This window comes from Pangasianodon hypophthalmus, chromosome 24 (genome assembly GCF_027358585.1).
Source record: "Pangasianodon hypophthalmus isolate fPanHyp1 chromosome 24, fPanHyp1.pri, whole genome shotgun sequence".
Classification (NCBI taxonomy): Eukaryota; Metazoa; Chordata; class Actinopteri; order Siluriformes; family Pangasiidae; genus Pangasianodon; species Pangasianodon hypophthalmus.
In genome coordinates this window covers 6,088,871-6,116,405 of record NC_069733.1, presented here as the reverse complement: position 1 = coordinate 6,116,405, position 27,535 = coordinate 6,088,871, and the positions used below count along the sequence as shown (strand labels likewise).

Genomic DNA, 27,535 nt, shown 5'->3' with positions numbered 1-27,535 from the left:
CTGTAACGTATTGAGGATAAGAATCGCTTAAAATTCTCATCACAGAGCACATGGGGTGCAGTGAAGCAACATTCAGTCTATAAAATCTGGCAGTGGTAGATAGCAAGCTCCATGTCGCCATTTCACATATGTCCAAAAGTGACACTCCTCGTAATGCCACCCGGATCGTAGCCATAGGGCATGTTGAATGGCATTTAAAGGAAGAAGCATCTCTTGACCTGTGTTTGAGTATGCCTATGCAGTCAATTACCCAGTGGGCTTACCTGCCTTTAGATCTCTAATTCCAAAGCAGTTGGAATGATAAAACATGCATCTTTCAGGTCTATGGTTAAAAAAATGTCTGGGATGCATAGCATTAGGAACGTTAGAGTTGCTTTAAGAAGAGATTTAAATGTCTTAGATCTAAAATGGGGTGGATTCTGCCTATTTTTTGTATATAAAAAATCATGAAAAGAATCTGGCCAGGCAATCTGTGTACTATCTCTGCTTCTTGTTTCTCTAGTAGCAACTGCACTTCTCCAGTCAGTATAGCCGGTTGGCTAGTGTCCAGCACCTTTGTGGAGCAGATCCCTGTGTTTGCTGGTGGTTGATGATGAAATTGTAAGTAATACTCATGGATAATGCGCTCTGTAACCACTGATCTAATGTTATCAGAGCTTGTATCTTCTAGATACACTGCTATGATGCCCTTCCAGTGGTTTGTTCTTTGGAAGCGTGCTCATGCCCTGATCTGGCAAGAAATTGTTTTATTGTTTTGGCCTGTCATAGCTGTACCAAAGTGGCTAGTAATGTATCCTCTATAACTCCTTTTTACTCTTTTTTGCAGTTTCTGAAACCCAACTTTATGGGAATAGTTTGATGACAGACAGAGGAACCTAAAAGGTAGCCTGCAACCTCACTCATCTAGTTCATGTCTCAGACCAAAGAGTCTAGTGACTCCTAAGCCTGTGCATGAAAGACCTCTCCAGGTAATAGTGGCAGTTGGTTCAGAGCCTTTTTAACAGGCTCTAGAAATGGTGTTTGAACCAGCCAAACTTGCCTTCTTGTTTGGGTGGTTCCAATTGCTTGGAATGTTGCCTGTAGAATCTCTATACCCATTGCCACTACTTTCATTGGCATTATCTCATTAAGGACCAGGAGCATCATTTTAGAGATACATTTGCTAGAGCATCATATGCCTGTGCCAGTGCTAACCAGTGTGCCAGCTTTCTTATATTTAGGCTGTAAACAATGTGGATTAATGTACAGACTGTACCATTTGTGAGGCCACCAGTATCTCTAATGGAGTCATTGATCTCAACCCTTTTGTTTTCCTCATTTGCCATTGCATCCCAGTATACTTGTTCTTTTATCAGGTTGCAGCTTTAGTGCAATCTTGAATGTGTATGAGTTATTTGATGAAATTGGTACATTGTGGAATAGCATGGTGGGTCAGGCATCCAGCTTCAGTTTTGCTAAGACAGCCTTAATACCAGTCTGAAATGCATTCACTGCTGCTGCTGAGGTATACTCCTGCATTACATTCTGATTGTCTGAGTGCTGAGCACTATCTGCCAATGTAGGCACATGACTGAAGTTCACTTTAGCTGAAAGCTAGACAGCACAGTCATTGTTTGTATGCATTTGTGTGTGAGTGTGTGTGTGTGTGTGTGTGTGTTGGGGCAGGGAGTAGGGGGTTATGTGCATTCATGCTTGTACAGTATGTCACCTTTCTTTACATCAGGATATATGCAATGTTAGTTGATTTGGTAGATTAAAAAGGTGAGCAGTTTGAATTAATTTACCAAAAACACCATATGAGAAGTTTCTCTCAAATTAGCACTCACTGAAAATGCAATGAAAAGGGCATCAAATGCATCTGAACATCTGTTCAAAAAGTTTGTTTCGCTAATGATAGTAATTATCAGACCACTTCCCAGTTGGAGTTTTGGCTATTTTATCTTCACTGTTATAAGAGGTAAGACTCAAGAGATTAGGATACACGTAGAATCATAGGAATCATAGTTATAAACAGGCATAAGGTCAATACCACCAAATATCCAAAATAGCCAAACCCAGAGAGGGACAATCCAATAGCATAAACGAGACAGGGAATAGCAAGAACTAAACACAGGCAAGGCAGAAACAGTATATAAGCTCAGAACTTACACACTAATTAAAGAGGCAAGACTTGACACGTGTGTTGTTTGCCTATATAGTCTTTGACCCAGAAGTGCTAAATGCAACAGGAGTTGAACTTTGGTGACATTGCCCTCTGGTGACATGCAAGAGTATTGTCCTGGGCAGGAGCCCGCCCAATGGATCGGCTCCTGAAGTTGAAACACCCCTGTGATGAGTAGGACATAGATGTTTGTAATAAAAACTATGTTAGTGCATATTTGATGAATAATGATTTTCTAAACATTATTGCTAACGATTTATACTTTTTCACACTTTATTATGAAATTATGCATTTTAATGTAAACAATCATTTTTCGTATCAGTTTTCATCAGAAATGTGAAAATGTCATTGAAAAGTACTACATGCACGTGCATATATGCGTTTGTTAGAAAAACCACTTTCCCAAGCTCCTATTGCCTTGAAACTCTCTAAATATTGTTTTCAGCACCCAATGCTCACATGTCTGTTAGCACATAGATGTATTTAATGAAAACAGTGTGTTAGTGCATATTTGATGAATAATGACTTTCTAAACATTATATTTCATGATTTAGACTTTTTCACACTTTATTATCAAATTATGCATTTTAATGTTTTCCTTTCAGCCAGGGAGGCCAGTCCAGATGCTCACAGTGAAAGTCTGTGATTAAGGAGGCATCAAGGATGTCTTTAGATGAGAGCAGGAGGTGTCCTCTGGACCATGCCCCTTCCAGTCCAGCAGATAGTACAGGCACCGTTGCCTGAAGTCAACTAGATGCTCTTCAAAATCCATAGGAGGGGATGATTCAGCTGTGGGAACCATTTCCTGAAATTTCCTTGAGTGACAGGTTTGAGCAGAGACACCTGGAAAGTGGGAGCACTTTTGTAGGAAAGTGGTTGTTCTAATCTGAAAGAAACATGGTTAATAGGATTGAATGGTCGTTAAAAATCTGGGGCTTAACTATTTCAATGGAAGTCTTAGTTACAGGTCCCAAGGGGACAGCCAGACCATCTGGCAAAGAAAAACTTCCTGAGATGACAAGAAGAGGAAACCTTGAGAGGAATCAGACTCAAAAAGGAACCTATCCTCATCTATAAATAATTTATCTTCTAGAAATGTATACTATAGAGTAAAATAGTGCTAATTGTATTAACAGGAACTTGGGTATGAGCATCATTAGAGTTTTTACTTTAAGTCTATCATATCAAACCAAAGTTATTAACTTTTCAATGATGTCCAAGGAAGAACATCCACAACCTGTGAGTCTGTGTGGTACCATCCACAAGTAATCTCATGCTGACCTTTAGGCTATCTATGTGGGGCCATCCTCAGCAGCAGTGAGTGATTTTCAATTCAATTCAATTTTATTTGTATAGTGCTTTTAACAATGGACATTGTCACAAAGCAGCTTTACAGAAATAAATGGATTCACAAAAATATATTGTAAATATATTTCAGGTGATGAAAGCTAAAGCAAAGCAAAAGCTGGGCATCAGTGTGGATCAGACAGGTCCAAAAGGCAGAAGGAGTCAGAATCACTGGTATCTCAGGAGTAACATGTGTAGCTCAACAGAGAGACAGAGAGAGAGAGAGTGAGAGAGAGAGAGAGGGAGGAGGGAAGAGAGAGAGAACATTGATTATTAGGTGTGCTCTTGTCCTGTAATGGTTTAAGAAGATATACATTGTGTGCAAAGTGCAAGCAGGGACTCTGGCATGACTAGCTATGATAGCATAACTAAAAGGGTGAGCCAGAAGGTAACACAGATATGAGGGCACCCTGGGACATAAAGCAGCCAGCCACTCTACTGTCAACAAACCTGAGAGAACACGTGAGAGAGGGGCGGGGGGTTGGATGTGACAGCATTCAAATATCCCAGTTTATCAAAACACTCTATGCCCATTAACCCTCCAGATCTGTGCCTTTACCTAAGAGAAAAAATTATGAACAAAAAGCTTGACTAAACAAATAGGTTTTCAGGCTAGAACTAAAGACTGAGACTATGTTTGAGTCCTGAACACTAGACACTAAGGCTGTTCCATAACTGGGGGGCTTTGTAATTGGCCAGTAGTAGGTCATTTACCACTTTAACCAGCACTATCTCAGTACTGTGGTGAGGCCTAAATCCTGACTGACATATTTCATGAATGTTACTCCTGTGTAGGTATGAGTATAATTGCTGTGCTACAACAGTTTCTAGGATCTTGGAGATAAAGGGGAGGTTTGATATTGGCCTATGGTTTGACTGGTGACAGGGGGTCGAGGTCAGATTTTTTTAAATTGGGGTTTGATAACTGCTAGTTTAAAAGATTTAGGTACATAGCCAGTGTTCACTGATTATTTGTAGTGAGGTCTGATTGCTTCTGGTAGTATCTGTTTGAAGAAATGTGTAGGTAAATGACCTAGTACACATGATCAGTCTCTTGACTGGGAGTAAGGCATTCTAATTGCTGATCTGATGTGGTTATATTGTCTGGCTTTAAATTAATAGTCTGAATGTTTGGCCCAATATTTTCAATTTTGTCACTGAAAAAATTCATAAAGTCATCGCTACTACTAAATGATATTGTGCATTTTTCTGTAGTGGTCTTATTCCTAGTTAAATTTGCTACAGTATTAAATAAGAATCTAGGATTATTTTTCTTATCTTCTGTTAGGGTGAAGAGATATTTTGATGTAACAGCAATACAAGCCTTTCTATAGTTAAGAAGGCTCTCCTTCCATACTGTATGAAATACTACCAATTTAGTTTGACACCATTTACATTGTCATTTTTGAATGGCCTGTTTTAAGATGTGCATGTGATCATTGTACCAGGGATCTAGTTTTTTCTCTCTAATTATTTTTCCTTTAAATGGAGCTACATTTCCTACAGTGTAGCAGTACATTGACTCTAAGCATTCAGTCACGTGATCAAGTTCTGTGGGGTCAGATTTTGATCCAGTCAAGGTTGATAACTCTGGGAATTATTGATAAAATTATTTACAGTAGATGACATGAATGTACATTTGATGCAGTGGTGTGGTGAAGTGCATATATTATGACTAAGGCAAATTTTCAGTGAGATGAGGTAATGATCTGAGATCGCTTCCAACTGTGGAAATGTGACTATAATTTGTATATTTAATCCAAATGTTGGTATTAAATCAAGAATGTCATCACCATTGTGGGTGGGTCCTATTAGGTTCTGATTAACCTCTACTGAATCTAGAATGGACACAAACACTGTTCTCGGAGGGTCTTGTGGATTATCAAAATGAATATTAATGTCTCCAACAATTAATGTTTTTTCTACAGAAACAACAAGGTTTGAGATGAAATTCATAGAGAAATTCAGAATATGGCCCTGGGGATCTGTAAATAATAATTAGTGGAATCGATTGAGTAGACTTGTTTCTTGTGGCTACTTATGTTATGTTAGTATAAAGAATTTAAAATGTGTTGAACTCATGTCCAGCTTTTCATCTGATGCCTAGAATATTGTTAAAAATAACTGCGACACCTCCTCCTCTGCCATTTAGATGAGGGTGTTGTGTATGGCTATATCTGGTAGACTTCATTTAATGGTACCTATTCATTTGGTTTAATCCAAGTTTCTGTTAAACACAATACATTAAATCCCTGATTAGTAATAGCTATATTTACAATAAGCATTTTAGATGTAAGAGATCTAATATTCAATACCCTATGATTACCTGCTATGTCCAGCACCCTGGCTCCAGGTATACACCTAACAAGTGCTGCTGGTGCCTGTAAAAGTCGAGCTAATTTCACATGCCATAAGATAGAGTCTCCAATAACCACAGCTCTTTCAACAGGCTTCCCAGTAGGTGCTTCACTGAGGAGAGCAAACCTGTGTGATGCATGAAGCCGAGAGGAGTGGTGCTCCCATGGGTGAACCTCAGCTCTAGCTTTGGCTTTACGATAATGCCGCCAAGTCGTCACCCATTTGCCCCGCAGAAAGGGCTCTAATGCAAAAGTTGCTATCTCTACCTAAGGCACCCAGACTTTCCCCAACCAAAACTATACTGCTCTCACTCTCGCTAATCCTCTCTAGCAACACGACTAAACATCCTGCACTCAATACACTGAACAAGCTGAATGTTTGCCATGTTAAACACACCTTAGTTGATGCTTTGTGAAGATGATTTTAGGCAGTTCTGACATGGATGGCCTCTGCTTGTTGTCTGTAGATGAAAAAACAAAAACGTTCTTTGAGAAAATGAAAAGGCAGCAGAATGGGAAAATTTAAAAAAAAAAAAAGAAAACTATAGCACAAAATTATCAGTGAAAAATAAAAAACGGTCTAGTTTAAACGCCGACACAAGTGAGAAACTCCAAGCAAACAATTTGAAAACAGGAACTACGTCCAGAGAACACACAGTAATCAGTAATAGGAATGATGGTGTAAGCATTTGACTGTATGAGATCCATGATGAAGTCAAAATCAATAAAGTCAAAGTTATTTGCATCATTAAATCACCAGCAAATCACCAAAGTTATTTACATCATTAAATCACCATCATTAATGGTGAGCCAAGAGAATTTCTTACTGACCATCTCTGTGGTTCTCTGAATTCCATGTTGTCCTGAACTGGGAAATTAATGAACATACCCCATAATTTATTTACACATTACCTATGGAATGTAACTTTGTTTGGGTGCACTCTGACCTCTTGTGGTGTCTTCCAGTATCTTCCAATGGATAGGCATAATGCATGATGGAGGCAGGATGGTTTGACCTGTATTGTTACCATTCCATTAGATATCACCAAATATTCATACTGGCCTGAATTAGTGATGAAGTCTTCCACTCATCCCCTTTCCTAATTTGAACAAGCAAGTTATAATCACTGCAGCCATTCTAGTGCCTCTCACATATTCTAAGGCTGATGGGACTAATGGAAGTTGATACCTGTATTTAACATTTACTAAATTTAAAACCTACGAATCAATACATGGCTGCAGCCTGCCAACTTTTTTCAGTGAAGAAGTACCCAACTGCTGCTGGGAAGTCGAAGGACATATATAACGCAAAGTTAGAGCCCCCTTTATATATTCTTCCATGGTCTGTGTTTCAGGAACCAATAGGGGATACACCCAGCTATGTGGTGGAGAAGTTCCTGGGAGGAGGTGGATAACACAGTTCCACGTTTTGTGTGGTGGTAACTTAGAGGCCTTGGCCTAGGCTAATGCTTTATAGAGTTCGATCTAAACCTGACAGTTTTTGGGACTCTCAATGTTGGTTGCAGGGTTTTGAAGTGAGGGTTTGAAATGCACTCTTCAAGAAAAACTGAACTCGAAGAAGTTAATTCTAACAGGGGAGTTAAAAATGGTGTCAGTGGTTAATGGCACATGGTTAATTGTTCCTTGTCCCAATTGGTAAACATCTAGGGCATGAACACTGATGGATGTGGACATAGGAATTAGGGAAATCTTTAACTGCTCAGGTGGAGGGACAGTTGTATCAGATGACTTGGAGGGATCCACATCTACTCCATACAGACTCTCCACTGCTGTCTCATAGGGATCAGAGCTGGGTCCTCTTCTGTTCTCCCTCTATACCCACTCTCTCTGTGAGGTCATATCTATACTGTTACACTCATGACATTCAATTCATTCACTCCTGTTCTCTCTCAGACACTCATGTATCTTCGCGGCACTTAACATGTCTGGCAGATATCTCATCATAGATGGCAACTCATCAGCTAAAACTAAATCCCCGCAAGATTGAGCTGCTATACATCCCCAGAAATGCATCTCCATGTCAAGATCTTGTGATCTCCCTGGACAACTCTTAGATTTCATTATCTGTCACCGCACACAACCTTAGGGTAGTCCTGGCCAACCAACTGTCTTTCTCACCTCACACTGATAACTCAGTCATGCAGGTTTCTTCTTTACAACATCAGGAGGACTTGGACATTTCTATCCACGGAGGCTACTCCGGTGTTTGTTCAGTTCCTTTTCATTTTGAGGCTAAAATACTGCAACATGCTTCTGGCAGGTCTGCCTCTGCTCACCATCTGACACTTGCAACTAATCCAAAATGCTCCTTGTTTATTACCATCCCAAGTTCTCCCACACCACCCTCCCTCCACCTGCTTCCTGTAAACGGACCAGTACCCGCTTACCTCAAAACACTTATCACACCCCCTCTAGCATGGCTCATTTGGAACGTCCATCTCTCAGGGTACAAGGAAGACATGCATCAAGGCATCTTCTCTACCTTCCTCTGTGAGTTTCCTTTATATCTCAGAATAGCTGAGTCATTGGCTATTTTTAAATGAAGACTAAAGACCTACCTCTTCTCTAAGCCCTTGAATTAGCACTTTGTTTATGTATTATTGAAAAACAGAAAAAAAATCCTTGACTAAAAAGTAGGAATTTAGACTGATTGTACTCTTAGTGAACTAGCAGGAGGCTGTGTTTTGGATAGAGACTACAAAGCACTTCTGTAAGCCACTGGAAGATAGTATGCATTAATACACCAAACTAATTATACATGCTAATGTGAATTTCCAACTTTCAGTGATAGGTGGAAAAAGTGGAACTGCCCACTTTGATAGTGCTTTTCTTTGGCAGACAATTCTTTCAGTCTCCTCGCATCAACACTTCATGCATTTGTGATGTTGCTTGGGAGCCACTGATTCAGAGTGAGCGGTTCATTCCATTCACTCTTGGCTGCTACGTGTGAAATATAGGGCATAATCTGCTGATCCCTTGTTTAATCACCAGTGCCAGCATGAACAATCAGCCACATCTGTTCTAATAACACAGTAAAACATGTAAGAATAGTAATCAGGCAAACATTAGAATTACCATCACCCTGGGTGTACATCAACACAAACTCATTTGATGGTGCAGATTTAACAAAAACAAATTAGGCTTATTAGTAAGAAACAAAGGATTGGCTGCTATATGTTTGTGTTTATGAATCTTCCTAAAGACAAGAATAGGAAAGAGGATGATGTAGGGGGAGCTTTTATTTTTGCACATGGGGAGAGAATGGTGGTTCTGTGAGGATTTTGGCATTAACCCTAGGATTTGGGTATGACACAGTGATGTGTTAAGCATTTTCTGTTGAGGAAATGGCAGACTAGCCAAGAAAAAGATTCAAGGATCTTTGTACAGTTGCCTCATAGAAAGTTTGGAGTCTGTAAAGTAACAGAATTTGTGAACCCTCTACTACCATATTTTTCTTCATGGATTTGACTGTAATTTATCTTAACGACCATATTTTGCTGTTCTTGATCATATGTTGTTAGATTTTATTTGCAAAGTTTGAGTGAAAATTTCATGCTATCATGCATGGTTTCCATTAAGTTCTTATATTACTTTGCCTATGATCAGAGTTGAACAAAGGGATACCCGTTGCTCCCTTAGCCTGAGCAACAAGCAAATAAAGAACCCCAAAGTGAGTCATTGTGTCCTGAGTAGTATCTGATCCTTTGGCTACACAGTGTTGGTACCAGGAATGGGGTTTGCTTTTCTTTGTACAACTAAGAGCAGAGTGTTTTGTTATAAAAATTTGTCAAAATACTGCACGGGCAGAGTTTATTTGTACCGAAACCAGCTTCTGGCCAACATGGCATTTGACCTGAGAGTGAAGGTGGGTTCAGCGAATGCAGGTCGTGGCTCACTGCAAGTGAGGAGGAAATAGCCAGTTGGAAGTTGTGTTCGTGGAACACCAATTAATGAGAAGGCTAGGAGATGGACAGTGTGTCATCCATAAACTATATCCTTAAGACGTCCCACCATAGACTGAACGGGTGCAGCTCTAAATAGCTGAAGACTCTGACTGTGGACTGAATATATAGCATACCTGAGAGAAATGTCACAAGAATTCTAATGATGATGCCCCATTTCTTCCAGAGGTACAGGGGCATAATGGCCTCGAAGAAATGCAACATCCTATAGAGCAGCTTAGTAGATGGCAGGATGAAACTATGGCTAATAGGGCCATGGTAGGGAATAGTCCCAGATGCTCTTATGTATACAGTATGTTCCCTGAGATTTTTGTGGGGAGTTCAGTAAGGATGAGAGGTCTGTGGAGGAATTTGTTGAACAACTTGAAAGGGTCTTTAGGACAAAGAGAGAGCAAAGTCAGGAAGAACAGCTTGATTTTATAATTTCCCTGTTGAAAGGCTCCACCTTAGAAGAGATATGATTGTGCATGGGGCAGGGGCTTCATACACATCATGACATTATAAGTGTCATGGTGTCATGGCTTTTGGTGAAAATCATAGCACTGTTCAACGTTTGCAGAGTTTTTAACCAAAAGAGACAAGCAGAGGGTGAGACCCTCCAAGAATATACCAATACCTTATCACAGATATTGAAATCTGTAGTGAAACAGTCACCAGACACACTGTCCTATGAGGGAACTATTCCGAGAGATCAGTTCCTTGACGGGATGCGAGATGCATCACTTGGAAAAGAGCTCAGAAAATTTGTGAGGGGAAAACCCTTGTCGAGCCTCCTTGAAGTACTTAATGAGCAAGATCTTACAATTGCTGAACTTACCAAGGCTATTAGAGAACTGACAGCTCATACAGCCCTGCAGAATGTTCACAGATCTCGTAGTCGGCCTAGGACACAGCCAAAGTTTACAGATGATGGACAGCCTATATGCTTTAGATGTAGTGGGTGAGCCATATTGCAAAGAAGTGTACACAGAAAGCCAAGAGAGCCAAAGGGCCCCACACAACTCTCCACTGCTCAGGGAAATGGGTTCCCTCAGTTGCTTTGAGCCAGACAATGCGACAGGTCACAATACCTAAAGACAGCTAAAGACAACCTATGCCAGAATTAGCTACTAGAGCACACAGTCTGCAAGTGTCTAGTGGTGGATTTAAAGTTAAGGGGGGTTACAGTGTCCTGTTTGCTGGATACTGGAGATGATCAAGACATTTTTTTATACATCTAGGTGGTTAAAGTTAACTGCAGCCAACGGGTTGGACATACCATACCTAGGGGACCTCAACCTGGATGTAGGGACTATGGGAGTAACTTTGCAAAATTGTGGGATCCTGGTAGTTAAGGACACTCAGAATGAATATCATCAGTAGATGTAGGGAAATGGTGCAAGCAGAATTTGACACTACATTGAACAGTACACTTGATTCTGATTGGCAAGAAGCTTTTCAGCATATGCAGAAAGTACCATTAACGAATAAATCTACCTGCACCCAGGTGGTGGGGAAAGACATCGTCCATGTGCCAGCTTCATCAGTGTCCACTGCCATGACAAAAGGGCTTAGGGCCATGAAGAATGAGGCCCTATGTTACTGTTAGAGCCAGTGAGTATTCCCTCACCTGGTGGTTTAATTGTTTTGCCCACATTAGCAACCTCTCAGATTCATGTCTTCCTACTGCAGGTAGTTAATCCATCTGAGGAAGACATTTGGTTGCAGCCTAGGACCAGGTTGGGTAGTCTGTCCTACATAGAACCTGAGCAGTCAAATGAGCCTTGTGAGGGAACGTTTCAGAGAAGTTCACTGTATCCTGAACAGGTCACTGTTGACTTGTTTCTAGTTGATTCTTGACAAGGTCCAAGGAGGGCACTCCTGAACAGAGGGCTCAGCTGCAGATACTGCTAGGAAAGTACTCCAGTATATTTGCTTCTGAGGATGAGGACTTAGGCTAAACTGACAAAATGCAGCATGAGATACAATTGACCAATGACGTTCCTGTGACACTGCCATACAGGCGTACCCCTCCCACACAATACAAAGAAGTCAGGGAGCACATTTCAGCATCTAAGGCAAGTGACTTGGTCTATGAGTGACTTGGTCTTCTAGATAAAGCTGGTCTACCTGGATGACATTTTGGTTTTCTCTCAGACCTTTGATGAACACCTAGAAAGGCTGGTAATTGTGTTAAAGTGTTATTGGATACAGGGTTGAAGGTAAAGTTACAGAAGTGCAATTTGCTTCAGTGAGAAGTACGCTTCCTGGGTCATCAGGTGTCAAATGGTATTGCAACTGACCCAAGCAAAATAGCAGTAGTCAAGGAATGGAAGGTCCCTGAAACCCTCAAAGAGCTACACTTCTTCTTAGGATTCTGTAGCTACTACAGAAGATTTATTGAGGGATTTTCACTGGCCCATTGCATGATTTAATGAACTTCTGTGTATGAGAGGGAAAGTAGAAAAGGAAAAGAATTTTGTCATTGAATAGTACTGTTCTTGCTCATTTTGAAACATTATACTGTATATGGACAGAAAAAAACAGTTTATTTTACAATGTAAGCAAAACAATTCATCAGTTAGAATATATGAAACATACAAAGATAAAATGTTATGCTATATGGGTCATTCTATTTATTATCTATTTATCTATTTTTGTTATCTTTTTTGCTATCTCTCTGATGGGTTTGCTATCTCTATTTTTGCTATCTCTCTGATGGGTTTGTTTTGTTTTTTCAGCCTAATGATGGCTTGCTTCACTGATAGTGACAGCTCTTTGGATCTCATCTTGAGAGTTGACAGCAACAGATTCCAAATGCAAATAGCACACTTGAAATGAACTCTGGACCTTTTATCTGCTCATTGTAATTGGGATAATGAGGGAATAACACACACCTGGCCATGGAACAGCTGAGAAGCCAATTGTCCCATTACTTTTGGTCCCTTAACAAGTGGGAGGCACATATGCAAACTGTTGTAATTCCTACACCGTTCACCTGATTTGGATGTATATATATATATATGAATACCCTCAAAAAGCTGACAGTCTGCAGTTAAAGCAGATCTTATTCGTTTCATTTGAAATCCATTGTGGTGGTGTACAGAGCCAAAAATGTTAGAATTGTGTCGATGTCCCAATATTTATGGACCTGACTGTATTTTATAAAAGTGAAATATAAGGCATGATTTTATATATGCTGCTTGTGCAGGTGTACAGGTGTTCCTCATAAATTGGATGGTGAGTGTATTTGTTTTGTACATGCACTATATGGCCAAAAGCTTGTGGACACCTTTGTGAAGGCTTTCCACTAGATTTGGAGGGTGGCTGAGGGGATTTGTCCATTCAACCACAAGGGGATTAGTGAGGTCAGGTACTGATGTTGGGTGAGGAGGCCTGAGACATAGTCAGTGTTCCAATTCATCCCAAAGGTGTTCAGTGGGGTTGAGGTCAGGGCTCTGTGCAGGCCACTCAATTTCTTGCACTGCACCCTTGGCAAATAATGTCTTCATGGACCTCACTTTGTGCATAGAGGCATTGTCATGCTGGAACATGTTTTAGTTCTAGTGAAGGGAAATTACAATGCTACAGCATACAATGACATCCTATACAACTGTATGCTTCCAACTTTGTGGCAACAGTTTGGGGAAGAACCAAATATGAGTGTGATGGTCTGGTGTCCATAAACCTTTGGCAATATAGTGTGTACTGTATATCATAGTGCTACATTTTTAAAGCAATTTAGGAAGAGTCACCTAAAGAGAGGACAGCAGGATCAGAGAGGCAGTATCATATGAGCCAGTATAAGGAATATCAACTGAATGAAAAGGGAAGAATTATCTAAAAAGCAGCAGGTGTTTTATGATATTTAGGTTACAACCAACATGTTCACTACCACATACATAATTTTTTAGAAGATCTGAAAATAAAAAAGATCGTTTAACTGCTAAAACCCATTTAAAAAATTAAATAATGTAAATTTGAGCTAAAAATGAATACGTTTTTTTAAGAATGAAATTTTTTTAAAATTATTATAAAATGTGTTTAATACACAAATTATATATTACATATATATATATATATTTTTTTTCATCCATGGTTTGGTGTTGACAAATTCAATTTAAAATCAGGTTAAGTACATGTGAAGTACATGCAAAGATGTTTTAGTGTATACCATGTTTTAGGTGCAAACCTAAACTTGCCCCACTTATGCAGAAAGTCCTGGCCCTAAATGAGCTTGAAGCCAAATGGGAGTCCATCTGAATTTAGATCTGCTTCACCTGCCATTTGTAAGTTGGGTGAACCCATTTTGTCCAAAACTGTTTGTGCCTGTCTGACATTAGAAGCTGTTTACACTCTCTGAGCTGCCAGTGAACTTGGCATAAGGGACACAACCATGGCTTTGTGGCTTTAAAACCCGGTTCAGCCCCAGCAAGGTCACTAGGAGGCTCATCAGCTCAGGGAGGATGCATGTGCCCAAAGTGGGTGTCTCTCATGCAGCAAGGGATTTTCCCCTACCTTCCACCAGGGTGGAAATTCTGAAGAATATATCTGTTTTAGAAATGCACTTGACCTCATTCAATGGTAGTGAAACATCACACAAAGTAGTGGAGCTTGTTATTTTTCACTGCTATTTTGGGAGGCAAAATACAGACAAGAACTACTGTTAATGCAAAAGACTAGCAGTGTGTAAAAACAGATACACAGCACTGTAAACAGGAGGATTAACAGCAACAAAGGAGATTAAGGACATGCTAGGCCTAGGGACAAATTGGGGTTTGGGGCACATAACTGGTGTTACTCCCCATCCCTTGTCGGATAGAGGACACACTATTTTATCCTTTGTTGGGGGTTAGTATGTTAACACTATCTGGTTCATGGCAGGTCGAGACCAAAATACATACAGTAGATTAGACAACAAAATACAGATTGGGTAAAAAAAAAAAAGTCATCTAAGAACTCAGGTGTGTTTTTTTAATCCCACTCCCACCTACTCCCAAACTCTCAATCCTGCCCCCTTGCACAGGTTTAATTTTTGGTTGGATCTATTTCCCAAAATATAAACAACTAAGATAAAGCATTTACTGAAAATACAGGCTGATATGATATAAGGTTGTCTATTGAAACTGAAGCTTGAGCTTCCACATGACACAACTGAGTGAATGCCTACCCATTTTGTGGTATATTTGCTAAAGTGAGTAATTGGGCCATCCCAAAAGTTGCAGTTTCATTAAAGAGCATTGAAACTGCAATCTGATAAAAGGACATGCATACTTGCTGCAGTGGCAGATGCAGAAGCACTAAGGTTGAAGTTATGGCCTCCTGTACACCTACCATTTTAATTTTACCAATTACCTCACTAGTGATACAGGCCGAAGAAGCTCTACGCGTATGCATTCAGCATGCATCCAAATACAAAATAATCTGCAAATATAAAAGAGACAAATAAAAAAGTGTATTATGCTAATACCTGAACAGTCGTTTAGTGCACACGCTGTCACATTCTTCTATCCAAAACACAAACTGGACATTTTGAGGTCGCAGCCTACCGTTTAGGCGGCTTTTCTTGTCCACCATAAGTTAAAGTTCTTGGGTCTATTCAGTTAAATGATTTGCAGATGCAAGCAATGAACCCTGGTCATGAACCCTTTATCCAACTGTGCAAATACATGCAAGCATATTTGAATACAGGTCAACAGGCTCTGTTACACGTCAGTCTGCCTGCTTCTGTATGTTCCCTCTTTGCTCTTTTTTCTCCCTCCTGTTTGTTTGCTCTTCTATCTCTGGCTGTCCTCCTATAGGTGGATCCCAGTGGCAATCACCTTTAACTGCATGACAGGACCTGACCAGCGGTAGCACCGGGAGCCAAACAAAAGTGGCGGAGTGGTTTACAAGCAGTACATTGGAACCCTTGCAGTAACCCCTTGGTGTGCTTCTTGCTGCTTGCCTCCTTGCCTGCTTGCTGTTTAAACATTTATACTTCTTTTGTCATTTGTCTTTCCCTTGTTCCAGCCCCCTGTTGTGATTAGCACCAACCAATTTTTTTGTTTATTTGTTTGTTGTGTGCTATTTCCTTCCACCCTTATGCTAGCTCCCTTGGTTTGAGAACAGGTAAGTTTGTGTGCACATCTACATACCATCATGTAGGGGCTTTTGAATGTCTAGGCACATTAGGTTAGAGGGCAGGTGCCACCCCTTGCATTTTTTTTTTACCTTAGCCTAGGTGTAGTTAGTTACATTTCATTGGGATAGCTACTTTAAATACAGCCTAGTGTAGTCCTAGTTTATGTTCATTCCCTTTGCACTGTTCAAGTTCTTTCTCCTAGGTGAAACTAGTTAACCTGTTGTCCTGGTTTTGTGGGTATCCTGTTGTACTTTTTGTCTGTGAATGCCAGTCTTGCATTCACCCTAGACCTTAGCCTTCTGCAGGAACATAACAGACTCCTTCTTCCATTCAATGCCATTTGACACAGAAACAAATTTGATCAGAACAGGATCTGGGGTTTGATCCTATGATCAGCAGCAATGTGGATTGAGGATATCAGGAACATTGACTAAATATTATCCTGTGGAAGTTTTTTGAACCCACGTAATAAAAACGCATATTTAGTAATGAAAAAGCTCAGTGTGTAATGACTGTGACCGGTCAGGCCTATGAAAATGAAAAGTATCCATAAAGGAAAGAAATTCCAAGCACTGCTGAGGCCCCCTGTTTTCTATAGATGGGTAATATCTGATGTTTGTGGTACAAAATGTACTGAGACACTATATGTGAGATTTTTATGAGTCTGTGCTGACACCCACAAAATTCACTGCTGCTGAGAAAGAGCTGCAGTGCGTAGCAGGTTGGCACAGAAAATTCCTGGGGATTGTGTTACCCTCTGAAACGCTCCTGGCTTATAATCAAGACGCAGGGCCATTATCCCAACATGGATGCCTAAGCAGTTCATTCTCCCCATATAATTTCAGCATTAAGTTTAAAGCAAAAACATGAACTTTCAGCTCGTATTTTCCTACACTACAACCACCTCATCACTCTTCACTCGGCTCAAAAACCTTCACACACACTTTGTCCAAGAGACCCAACAGAAGCAGGCCAACACAGGAAAGCATTAAACCATGTTCTCATGAAATTCAAATTACATCTTTCATTGACATGTAGCAAGATATTATTATCATTATTGAGATTACTATGAAGGATGTTTTTGAGGTAATGCAGTACAAAAAAAACCGAAGTAACTGATGGTACTTCATCCATCTGAGGCTGTTAACCTGGCTTTTGCTTTTAATTTCCTAGTCTGGGCTGCTCCAATTATATGGAATTCTTTACATGATAATCATTTACATCCATTAAGCATACTTGTGTTCATTACTGTCATGGTACATGGCTTTAAAATCACAAATACAGAATCGTGAAAAATGAGTGGAAGAGTACAAGACCACACTTTCATTTGTTAATGAGACAAGCGTAAAGGTTTCAGTCATTATATTTTACGACTTTTTTCCTCCCAGTAAAATGCTGTAAAACTTATCAGAAAAGCTCTGATTTAGGTCCTTTTACACTACAAAATCATTTTCTGTTCCAATAAAAAAAGAAAGTAAAAATTTTAATGCATACAGATGATGCTATGCCAGCCAATTATGAATTGCTCAACCACTGAAATTGGCAGCAAATGGAAATACTCAAGAGAGAAGCAGAATCTTAAATCTAAAAACTCCTGAATATTGCATTTTCTATCTGCTAACCGCTTTCCATTCCAGAAGATGAATTTCCGGTGACAATCTGCAAAATAACAAAAGAGGGATATATAGAAGGTTCTTTAAAGTCAAAGTGTTTGCTGCAAGTGCCAGTTGGTGTTTTGTTTTGTTTTGTTTTTTTCAGGGAAAGGATGCAGTACATATTGGCTCACAAATGTGATTGGAGGAGTTATGTTTCTGTGCCTCCACGTAAATCACCAAGCATCATAAATCAAGGTGGAAAAATCCCATAGTTTCGATTAGGAAGTGCAAGATTTATGGTAGTCCTGAACCCTGAGGAACAGGATACATTCAGTAGCACAGTGTGTTTCCCTGCTACAATCTTCCACAAGTCAAGACACAGTATTAATATAACAATGTAAGAGTAACACAGTCTCTAACATGGGGAACCTTGTTTTTGGCACCATGCCTGTGTGCATGTGTGTATGTATATATATATATATATAGAGAGAGAGAGAGAGAGAGGTTTCATAGACATTCTAGTAAGTAACATACATGGTCAATCAATTTGTTGTGCATGTTTAATTATTAATTGTGAAAAAAAACAAAATAAGAATTCTGTAATAACTTCTTCCTGTAATAACCTGTTTTGGTATCCTATGAGCAGCTTTTAAATCCTCTCAGTTATAATATTTACCCTGGATAGCACTGTTTTCCCAGTTCTGCCAGGCCTGAGTCTATTTCTCTAAGCGCTCTGACAGCGTAACTTTTCCCAAAGCCTCTTGAGTCCTCTTTGACTGTCATTTTTATCTGTGCTACAACATCACACAACACTGGAAATATAGCCGTATAGCTGAAGAAGTTATAGAAGTAGTCAACACAAATAAAGGAATCATGTAATTTCTAGGGCATGGGGTCAGAGCCAGTGCAGTGCACAGCTCTGAGATCTCACGCACCGCCGATATGAGACGAGCAATACACAGCTGTATAGAATTAGCCAGGAATTTTGTTTGGAAGGTAGCTGGGAAAGTGGTGGTAGGGGGGCATGTTGTGGAAACCAGCAATCTGTTGTTTTGCTTGTCAATGCAAACCTGATGGACTGCATCAGGTGAGCATTTTGTAGAGCCTTTTGTAAGAGAAGTTGGTTTGTTTTGAAAGAGCACCATCTTCCCACTTTTTGAAGTCAAAGGAAGATTTGGGTCACTCGTGGCTGTGCTTATTTCAGTATTTTTTCCAATCATGTCTGCTTCACTCTGATAAGATCAGCAAAAAAACATCAAACTTATCAAACTTACACTGGCTATGGCTATTAGTGTCTGAGGACATTCTGAAAATTCTCTGCGTAAAGCCCTGTCCAGTGCTTTGTTTATCCATCTTATTTGTGGGGAAAATAAAAATGGAAAAAAAAACAATAATCAACAAAGCCAAAAATCAAATGATTCCCATATTGGTTGGATGGCCTCCTGGTATTGTGATAGTGTCTTTTACTTTTGCACAAGACTATTTCATTATGATCTTAGCCAAACAGTCACACAGCAGAGGCACATATATTAATGGGCCATATCCTGAGATGACCCTTCCACGGCTTTGTGTGATTGGTTTTTTTCTCTTCCAAATCTGCTAGCTGTGCTCTTTTCACACCTGTGCTGCAATTTAATTAACAGTCCCACATCTGGAGAAATATTACCACTTACCTTAAGAGCAAATTCCTTTTTCAGGCCAAGGTGACAAGAAACAGCAGGAGAGCAAGTTATATTTAGTATATTTGGTAAGGTTCATCAGGATGTCCTAAAAATGTGAGATTTTCTTCAGAAATGTTGGTGCATGATTAAGATATGACTAATTATTGCAACATTTAATTCTCAAATCTGATTGGTCTGAATGTATTTTTTATGAAAGCACAGCTCATACAATAGTTCCAGATGTAATTAAAAAAATTATGTAATGTGCTTGTTTTAATACATTATCATTTCTAAAGTAACAACTCATTCGAAGGGATTTGTATGGCAGATGCTCCAATAATAATTTTAAAAACCTAATAATAAACATAAAAAAATGTTATTTAGCAAAGAAAAACCTATACTTGCTAATATGGTGATGTTTTCTGTTTTTTTATTTAGCATTTATGGAAGGAATCTCATATGTCAACTTTTTGTAACTGTCAGTAAATTTTCTTCAACAGGAAAGTCTTCAGTACTGAGGACAGTGCTTTTTTGTCTTATTAACTTTAAGACAGAGAAAAACAGTAAGACTTGCAAGGGAATGACTGTTCATATCTGTTGTAATGTAAGTGATAACAGGAACTAACTTATCTCGCAGATGTTCCATAATATTAAATGTAACTATAAACGTGTCATCCATTAATAACGTAAAAAGTGTAATCATTGGCAAATTGCTATGGTATAAGAGGAATAAAATGCTTGGACTATGCTGTTATGGGAAAATAATCCACTTCAGATTGGTAAGAGCTCCCTGCTTTTTGTTGTGTCCCATTCCTTAATTAACACCAGGTACGGCTGTATAAACCTAGTAGTTGTTAAAAAAGTTATGTCTAATACCCAGCAAGCAAGGTACCAAACATGTAACAGACATTGCCTTTAATTACTATATTTTACCTATTTTACTTGTTTTAACTGTTAAATACTAGGTAGTTATGGTACTGGAAATTAAAGTGTTATATATAAATATAAATTAAAGTATATATATATATGGATGACTGCAAGCCAAATCCACTGCCACTAAGCAACTATGAAAATAACCAGCCTCAAAATTGTTTAAAATTTACTCCATTTCTGTTTCTCTCCTTGTGTTACTTGTTGTGGTTATTTGTTATTACTTCTGGAACGCCACGCTCATTGCACAAACAAGCCCAGGAAATACTCCATAAACCTGCAGGTAGTGGACAGCAGTGTGCTTGTAACCCATTACTTCATCATACCTCTTCAGAGCTTGGTTTGGCCTACTGCTCCTCACAGCCACAACAACCAACAACCACTCTGCACAGCGTGACAGGTTTAAAACGACCGTACTTCAGAATTACTGCCAACAGGCTCGGCTGGACGGAATGGTTGCTTTTTTACATGCCTTGCTTTTTTTTTTCTAAAAAAAAAGAGGCTACCTAGTTGCTGTTAATAATTTTCAAACCTACACTGTGGGTTAGACTATTAACATCTATTTTCCTTGGACGCCCTTCGACCCCGACACAGGCATGTCCCAAAAAAGAGGTTAAGCTGTCGGTAATTGTCCAGATTTTTTTAATCAGCCTGTGGCACTGTTTGAAGGAGGCTGAGTTAAGCATACTTTGAGGTGAATGATGCAAAATAAAAACTTTGGAGGATTTCAAGCGTTGGCAGAAGGACTGCAGAATGGGTTATTTACAGTGGGAAAAGGGAAAGCCCTAATTTGAACCATCTGAGCCTTCGAAAGAAGTTGGGCACCAGAAAGAATAGCATGACAATGCCGGACAAAAAAGTAAAGGAGGCCACATCATTATAACGAGGCCCTGGTGGATTTTTTTACTTCATGAATGACCAGAAATTCATCTGAGTCGCCATGACTAACATTGCCTTTTATAGAATTTACCATGTTAATAGGAATAAAACAAGAATTAAAAATGGCAGTGCCTCAGCCACAGTTTGGCCTCTGTAACTGACTTTATTTTACTCATCATACTGCAGATTTACTTGCCAGTTCACCTCAGTGTGGCCTATTGATTAAACTCCTGTTAAGCACGGGATTGATGGACTCATCAGAGAAGTCAAGAAAGAGTGCTACGGTGGTCATGCTCTTCATATTACACTCCATAAACTCTCTGACATGGAGAGCCATGCTTGATTACATGATACAGTCTGGAAAGGCAGAGTGTTGCTCTGTAGGGTTTTGGAACTACGCGTCACTGGACTTGGTTTTGTTTCTTGTGGAATCAAGCTGCCGCCACATGTACTTTTTTCTTCTGATTGTCTCAGAACAAAGCTTATATAGTACACAGACATAATCAATAACCATACATTGGCCTGGATTGTGCATGTGAGACAGAGTGTGCAAATGAGAGAGTAAGAACAAAGTCTGACTTTCTGACATGAAAGTATGTGCATGAGGTAAAGCCCCAGAGAGACAGCAGACAGACAGCGATAGTGTGAGACAGGGTGTGAGGGAGGACTGTTCCTTTAAGAGATAGGGAAAACTGGCTCAGTGCCCATTCTCCAATCTGCTGATGATGAGGCAAGGAAGGAGCCGGGAGCCATATTTAGCGATGAGGTCATCCTTTATGGTTAAAAAAAGAAAAAGATAAGGGAAAAGAGAGCAGCAATAGAAAGTGCAGTCGCTGTCAACGTCTGATCCTATCAGCCATCATATGGAATGACTGCCTTTCTGCATCTGAATATATCTCTACATTTGTTTTTCATCTACTCATCATGTGACTGCCCTTTGGTGCATCATGGAAAGATTTTTGTATTAACAAAACAGAGGACTTAATTGATGCATATGCAACAGGTTCTTTGATTGGTTCATTACATTTGTGAACAATCTGCTGCTGCATCAGTAGGCATGCTGGATCAGATCAGAAGCATTATTTATCAAAAGGAAATTTGTTTTGGTAAATCTGACCTATTGGTTTGAATGTAAAATACTGTTTGCACTGTACATATATTAGTTCTCTACTGTACTGCTGGAGAATCAGTGAATGTTTCTAGTTCAGAAGAAGAAAGAAGTTCACTGAGTGTGTGTCCGTTTAATGGAGTGCGATTTGCATGTTTGCCCTCAAATACCCGTTCTATTGAACTGTCTTTCTCTCACATTCGCACAGACACACACATGCAAGTGTGCGCACACATACAGGCACACTACTGCCCTGCCATCCCTCAGATGATTTGCCTAAATATAGACTGTATGGCCAGGACAGATGTGCCAAAGGAGAAAGCCTGGATTTTAGCGCCATCTATAGGAATAAATACATTTTATAATGTTGCCAATTGTTTTTTTACAGTACTGTAACTGTTATTACAAATAAATAAGTGCAAAAAGTAGTTATGCTAATGTCTTTCTTCTATTCATTAATTCAATTCTTAATAAAAGATACTTTATATGGGTTCTAAAGTACACTTTAATTTACCTGAATCTTTTGATCACCCTAAAGTGTTTCTAAAAATATGTAGATACAATATAGATCTATAAAATGTAGATAAAAAATCATTTAATTTTATAACTATTCAGTATATATGTGTAATATTTGACTTGTTTCACTTGATTTGCTGTAAATGAGACCCGTCCTGGTATACTTACACACACATTACACATCATTTATCAAGCTGGCTCTGAACAGATTTTTTTGTCAATCGTATGCAGGAGCATTTCCTCAAGAAATGTGGTATTCATGATAATCAAGTTAAGTCAAAAAACATTTGTATGCTACAAGAGCTCCTGAGTTTGTGACAAAATGTACATATTATTGAGACAGACTACTACGAAGCTCAGTTCGATGGGCTCCAATTCATATTTGCCACGAGTTACTGCAATTTTATATATGGATTACACTATCAGGTTTAAATCACTTATTTATTTTAATTACACACTAATTTAATTAACATTTTGAAACACAGTCATATCATATTTATAAAAGCAATCAAAAACAAATCAATAAATGAAGAATGAGATTAGCCATAACAATTAGGATAAAAGAAGGTCCTCTGTTTAAGTGGAAGAATAGTTCGTGTGAGGCTGTGGGCTTAATTTCTGAAGCTGTTAATAAAGTTGTGTGTAAATGTTTTAGTTGGCCAAACTGAATTAAAAATTCTCACCAAATTTACAAAAGTTTCCATAACGCAGATTTTCTTCATGCTCCCATGCTTATGTTGTTAAATGCTAATCACCCTCAAATTACCAAGTGCATTGATGGTACGGCTGATTTGCATAAGTCATGCCTACAAAACTCCATAAAAGGCAAAAAAAAAAAAAAAACTGAGTGATGAATAAACTGTGAAAATGTGCCTCATAAGAGCAGAGAGCACAGAATTTTCCAGTGTCACAGCTACAGCAGCTTTTTCGCTCATTTTCATTGAATGTGATGTTCTATTTACCCTCATTTGTGGATTGATTTTGGATTGCTTTCTTTTAAGTCATTAATATGAAACGGCTGAGTTTCACATTATTTTCATAAAATTTGTGTAATTAAAATAAATAAGCTGTTTAAACTTGACAGGATAATCCTTATATAAAATTGCAGCAACTTATAGCTATTATACAATTTTGGAGCCTGTCTATTGAGGTTCATAATAGTGAGTGGCTTTATACATAAATTTACACAAACTCAGGAGCTCTTCTAGGGTACAAACTTTTTTTTTTTTTTTTTTCAACTAACCAGATTTTCAAGAATATCACATTTTTGGCTGCACGCTCCTGTAAATGATTTAAAAATTAATTTATTCCTATCCAGGTTCCTATCCACACAAACAGCAAATACTGTACGCCTTTAGTAAATGGTTCAACAATGACAAATATAAGCATGCAGAAAAGCTTTCTGGATGGCATGGTGACACAGTGGGTAGCATTGCTGCCTCACAGCTCTAGGATCCCAGGTTTGCTGCTGAGCTCAGGTTAGTGTCTGTGCAGAGTTTCTTTTCGGTTTTCTGTCTGTATGGGTTTCCTCCAAGTTCTCCATTTACATACCAGGTGGTGGATTGACTAAATTGCCCCTAGGATAAATGAGAGTGTGCATGTGTGTATTCACACTCCCAGTGTTCCCAGGACAGGCTTCAGATCCACTTCGACTCTGACCAGGATAAAGAGGTTACTAAAAGAGTCAGTGAGAAATGTTTTCTTAATATTATGTTATAGGGTTTATCTGCATGCCAGCTGGTCAACTACTATATCAAATAACTATATTTATAACTACAGCATACAGACAGGAAAATCACAAGCTTTCACACTGATTCAAAAACATGTTTTTAGGCTTTAAGGCTTGAATCATCCAAATACTGTCTTGTTTTCTTACCCGTGTCTAATTTCCTATAATTTGTTTTTGTAGTATATTAGCCCTCAGGCTTACAGGGAAGTAACAGTTTCAAAGCTCTTCTTAAGAAATCCTTCCAACCAAATAACTCTCACACCTGCACATGGAGCTTTATCCTAAACTAAACACCAAGACGTACAGTTTCAGGGTTTCTTTAAACACTGAATATTTCCTAGGGATAAAGAGGGCATTCAGCCAGTAAATCACACAGAGCCTCATTTAGTACCTCAGAGGGCCAACGTCGGGCTACTGTACATAATAATAATGCACTGTCACCAAATATCACCTTAACATCCATTCAATTTTGACATATTCAATACAGTATAACCAAAAGACAAAATTTTGGAATGCAGTGGATTACTCATTGGAAGGTCGTGATTTCAAATCCCAGCACCGCCGAGCTGCCCCTGCTGGGCCCTTGAGCAAGGCCCTTAACCCTAAACTGCTCAGTTGTATAAATGTAAAATGTAATGTCCTTTCACTTCTGTAATTTGCTCTGTATAAGAATGTACGCCAAATGCCATAAAGATTATTATTTATTTACTTATGTGACTAACATTTAGCCATCTACTGCCAAATAATGGTTTGAAAAATGAAGTGCATTAATTATTAGACAGTAAAAAAAAGTCTTATTAAAATGAAAACAATACTGATGAAATGTTCCTGATGCAGAATAGATCCTAATGCAAATTACTTTTACAGTATAACGGAACTACTATGTTATGTAGCTTTATTAATCTCAATATAGAGCACTCACAGGCAGCAGTAAGTGGATGGTGAGCGCACAAATAAATACAGTAAAGAGCATATTTATAGCAACAAGTTAGGGTTTTAAAAAAGCAATTTAATATAACTCAGATCTCCCAGAAGCCTAAAACACTGAAGCGTGGTCCCCTAAATGAACATGGAATTTATGACTTCTGACTTTTATGCACTAAATATATGCTGTATGCTCAGTTACCCCATAGCAACTAGAAAATAAAAAAACAATACATTGAGGTTTTATTATTGTTTAACATCTCAGATGTATACTTAAATAATAATAATAACAGAGCCTCCCTACAAACAGGAAACAGAAACATTTTCATCAACAAAAACCATGTTTTTTTTTTTTACCATGACGCTCCCCTAAATCTTCATAATGCTTGTCTCCTTATAATCACCTGTATCCGCTGTAGACATAAAATTTCTCATTAAAAGAATCAAGATGCCCATTTAGTTCTATCCATTGTGAGGTCAGCTGGTGGGGAGAGCTCACGTATTGCACTTTTAAATGAAGACAGGTAGACAAGGAATGAAGTCTACAGTGCTGAAAATGTGTCGTGTATCGGAATCGGACAGATACTGGTCTGAAATGCTGCATTTGCACTGGACCCGATTTGATGTTTACTGATTCGTTCTGCTGATAAAATTAATAAACATACCATGAACATGTGACACTTTTTTTTCATTTTTTCTTGCATAAAAAGCCACGTAGGATGGCTGGTTGGATTTTCATTTTAACCTCGTTGGAAATAAGGTCAAAACTCTTAAACAGCTTTTCTAATTATCAAATGGAAAAAGGTCAGTATGTGGTATTTCAAATCTGCTGGTATCCGCTGGAATACACAAATCAAGTGGTATGAAATATTATCACACAGTTAAGCCTGGAGCAACTTTATCTGCCTTTGCGTCCTTTTACAACTTCATTAGTAAGAAATTTAACAAAATCACTCTGATGTTATAATTCCTACAGACTCTTAAGCTCAGGTTTAATCTATGCTGTCAAAGCTCATTTTATGTACTGAAAACTCATACATGCAAAGTCCAGCCATTTTAATCACTGGTATCCCATAAGAGGTCATTCAGTGCTTCTGTTTAAACTCTCTGATGTACAGGCAGGTGACAAATTAAAAGGAAATATAAACACCATAAAGTGTCTTAGAAAGGTGTCAGCCCAGCACAAGGCACCAGAACAGCTCAAATGCACCTTGACATAAATTCCACAAGTCTCTGGGACTGTACTGGAGGGATGAGTGCCATTCTTTCCTCTCCCACTCCCATCAGGATAGAAATATTTCATCACAGATAAAGGTGATCTGTCTGAATAAATTTGTATCGATTAGTATTTTCCACAATGGCAAGTGGACCCGAATCATGACCGCAAAATACCTCCCACAGCATGACTGAACCACTGGTTTTTCCCCTTTATTTGTCACCCATCTGTGCCTAGTTCATTTTGTATAACTGGTGAAAGCAGACTGCAACAAAACAGTACCAAGCTTCTTCTTTGCTTCCTTACCAAACAAGCTTTTCACCCTCTGGATGCTGCTAATACAGCCACAGAGATCAACATTTCAGTCCATGTGTCATCATTTTACCAGCATCATCCAACAGGGGGCAGCATTGAATCAAAATACACCTCACTGGCACATACTGGGTCTATATTAGCACAAAACACACACACAGTGCTATACACAGTCTGGAGAGTCTGGCCAACAAACACTGTTTACTCTTTGACATCCATTTGATATGGAAAGCTGCATATCTCCTTCACGCTACTGACAGATGTTAAGACTCAGCAGTCAGAATCAGCAGCTTTAAGAAAGCTCTGTAGTGGCGCTCTCTTTTGGTGGGTTAAATCCAGGTAGAGGTCGGATCGGAGGAAGCGAGGGTATGGGTCTTTCTCCATGAGTCCAAAGATCCGGCTCTGGGCCAGGTCAAAGCAGTCAGCACCAACGCTCTCCATGTTCTCCTTCGTCTGCTCCCTGGTGTAAGAGTCCAGATTAACCTGGGAGAAAAGAAAAAAGAAAAAATCATGTGGTTTGATCTGGTCTAATTTAAAGTACCCCAGAACACAGGAAGATGATTTTTTAAATGGCTCTGACTGTAAGGGCTGGTGTTTGAGCCGCATTTATTAACATAGCAAAATCACATTTTACCATAAACACAGACTTCCAGCACGTTAGGTGTGTGATATGTATGAACTCAGTTTGTGACAGCTTTGCATATATCACATCTG

General features: G+C 39.0%; 1 protein-coding gene and 1 long non-coding RNA gene across 6 annotated transcripts in view; both read right to left on the bottom strand.

Annotated features, from left to right (window-relative positions):
- Positions 1-1,985: 1,985 nt before the first annotated feature.
- LOC113542533 (uncharacterized) lies at positions 1,986-15,502 on the bottom strand. The gene is made up of 3 exons (XR_003404313.3): positions 15,298-15,502; positions 6,263-6,326; positions 1,986-3,047 (listed from the first exon to the last, which is right to left on the bottom strand). It is a non-coding gene; the product is annotated as an uncharacterized LOC113542533 (long non-coding RNA).
- A 10,012-nt stretch (positions 15,503-25,514) lies between these two features.
- The window catches only part of LOC113542525 (regulator of G-protein signaling 3), a 34,927-nt gene continuing 32,906 nt past the window's right edge, over positions 25,515-27,535 (bottom strand). For all 5 annotated transcript variants that reach the window (XM_053228875.1, XM_026940115.3, XM_026940116.3 and 2 more), the window contains one exon: positions 25,515-27,304. In XM_053228875.1, the coding sequence (XP_053084850.1) occupies positions 27,092-27,304 (213 nt within the window). In that variant the 3' untranslated portion in view covers positions 25,515-27,091. The remainder of the gene's footprint in view (positions 27,305-27,535) is intronic.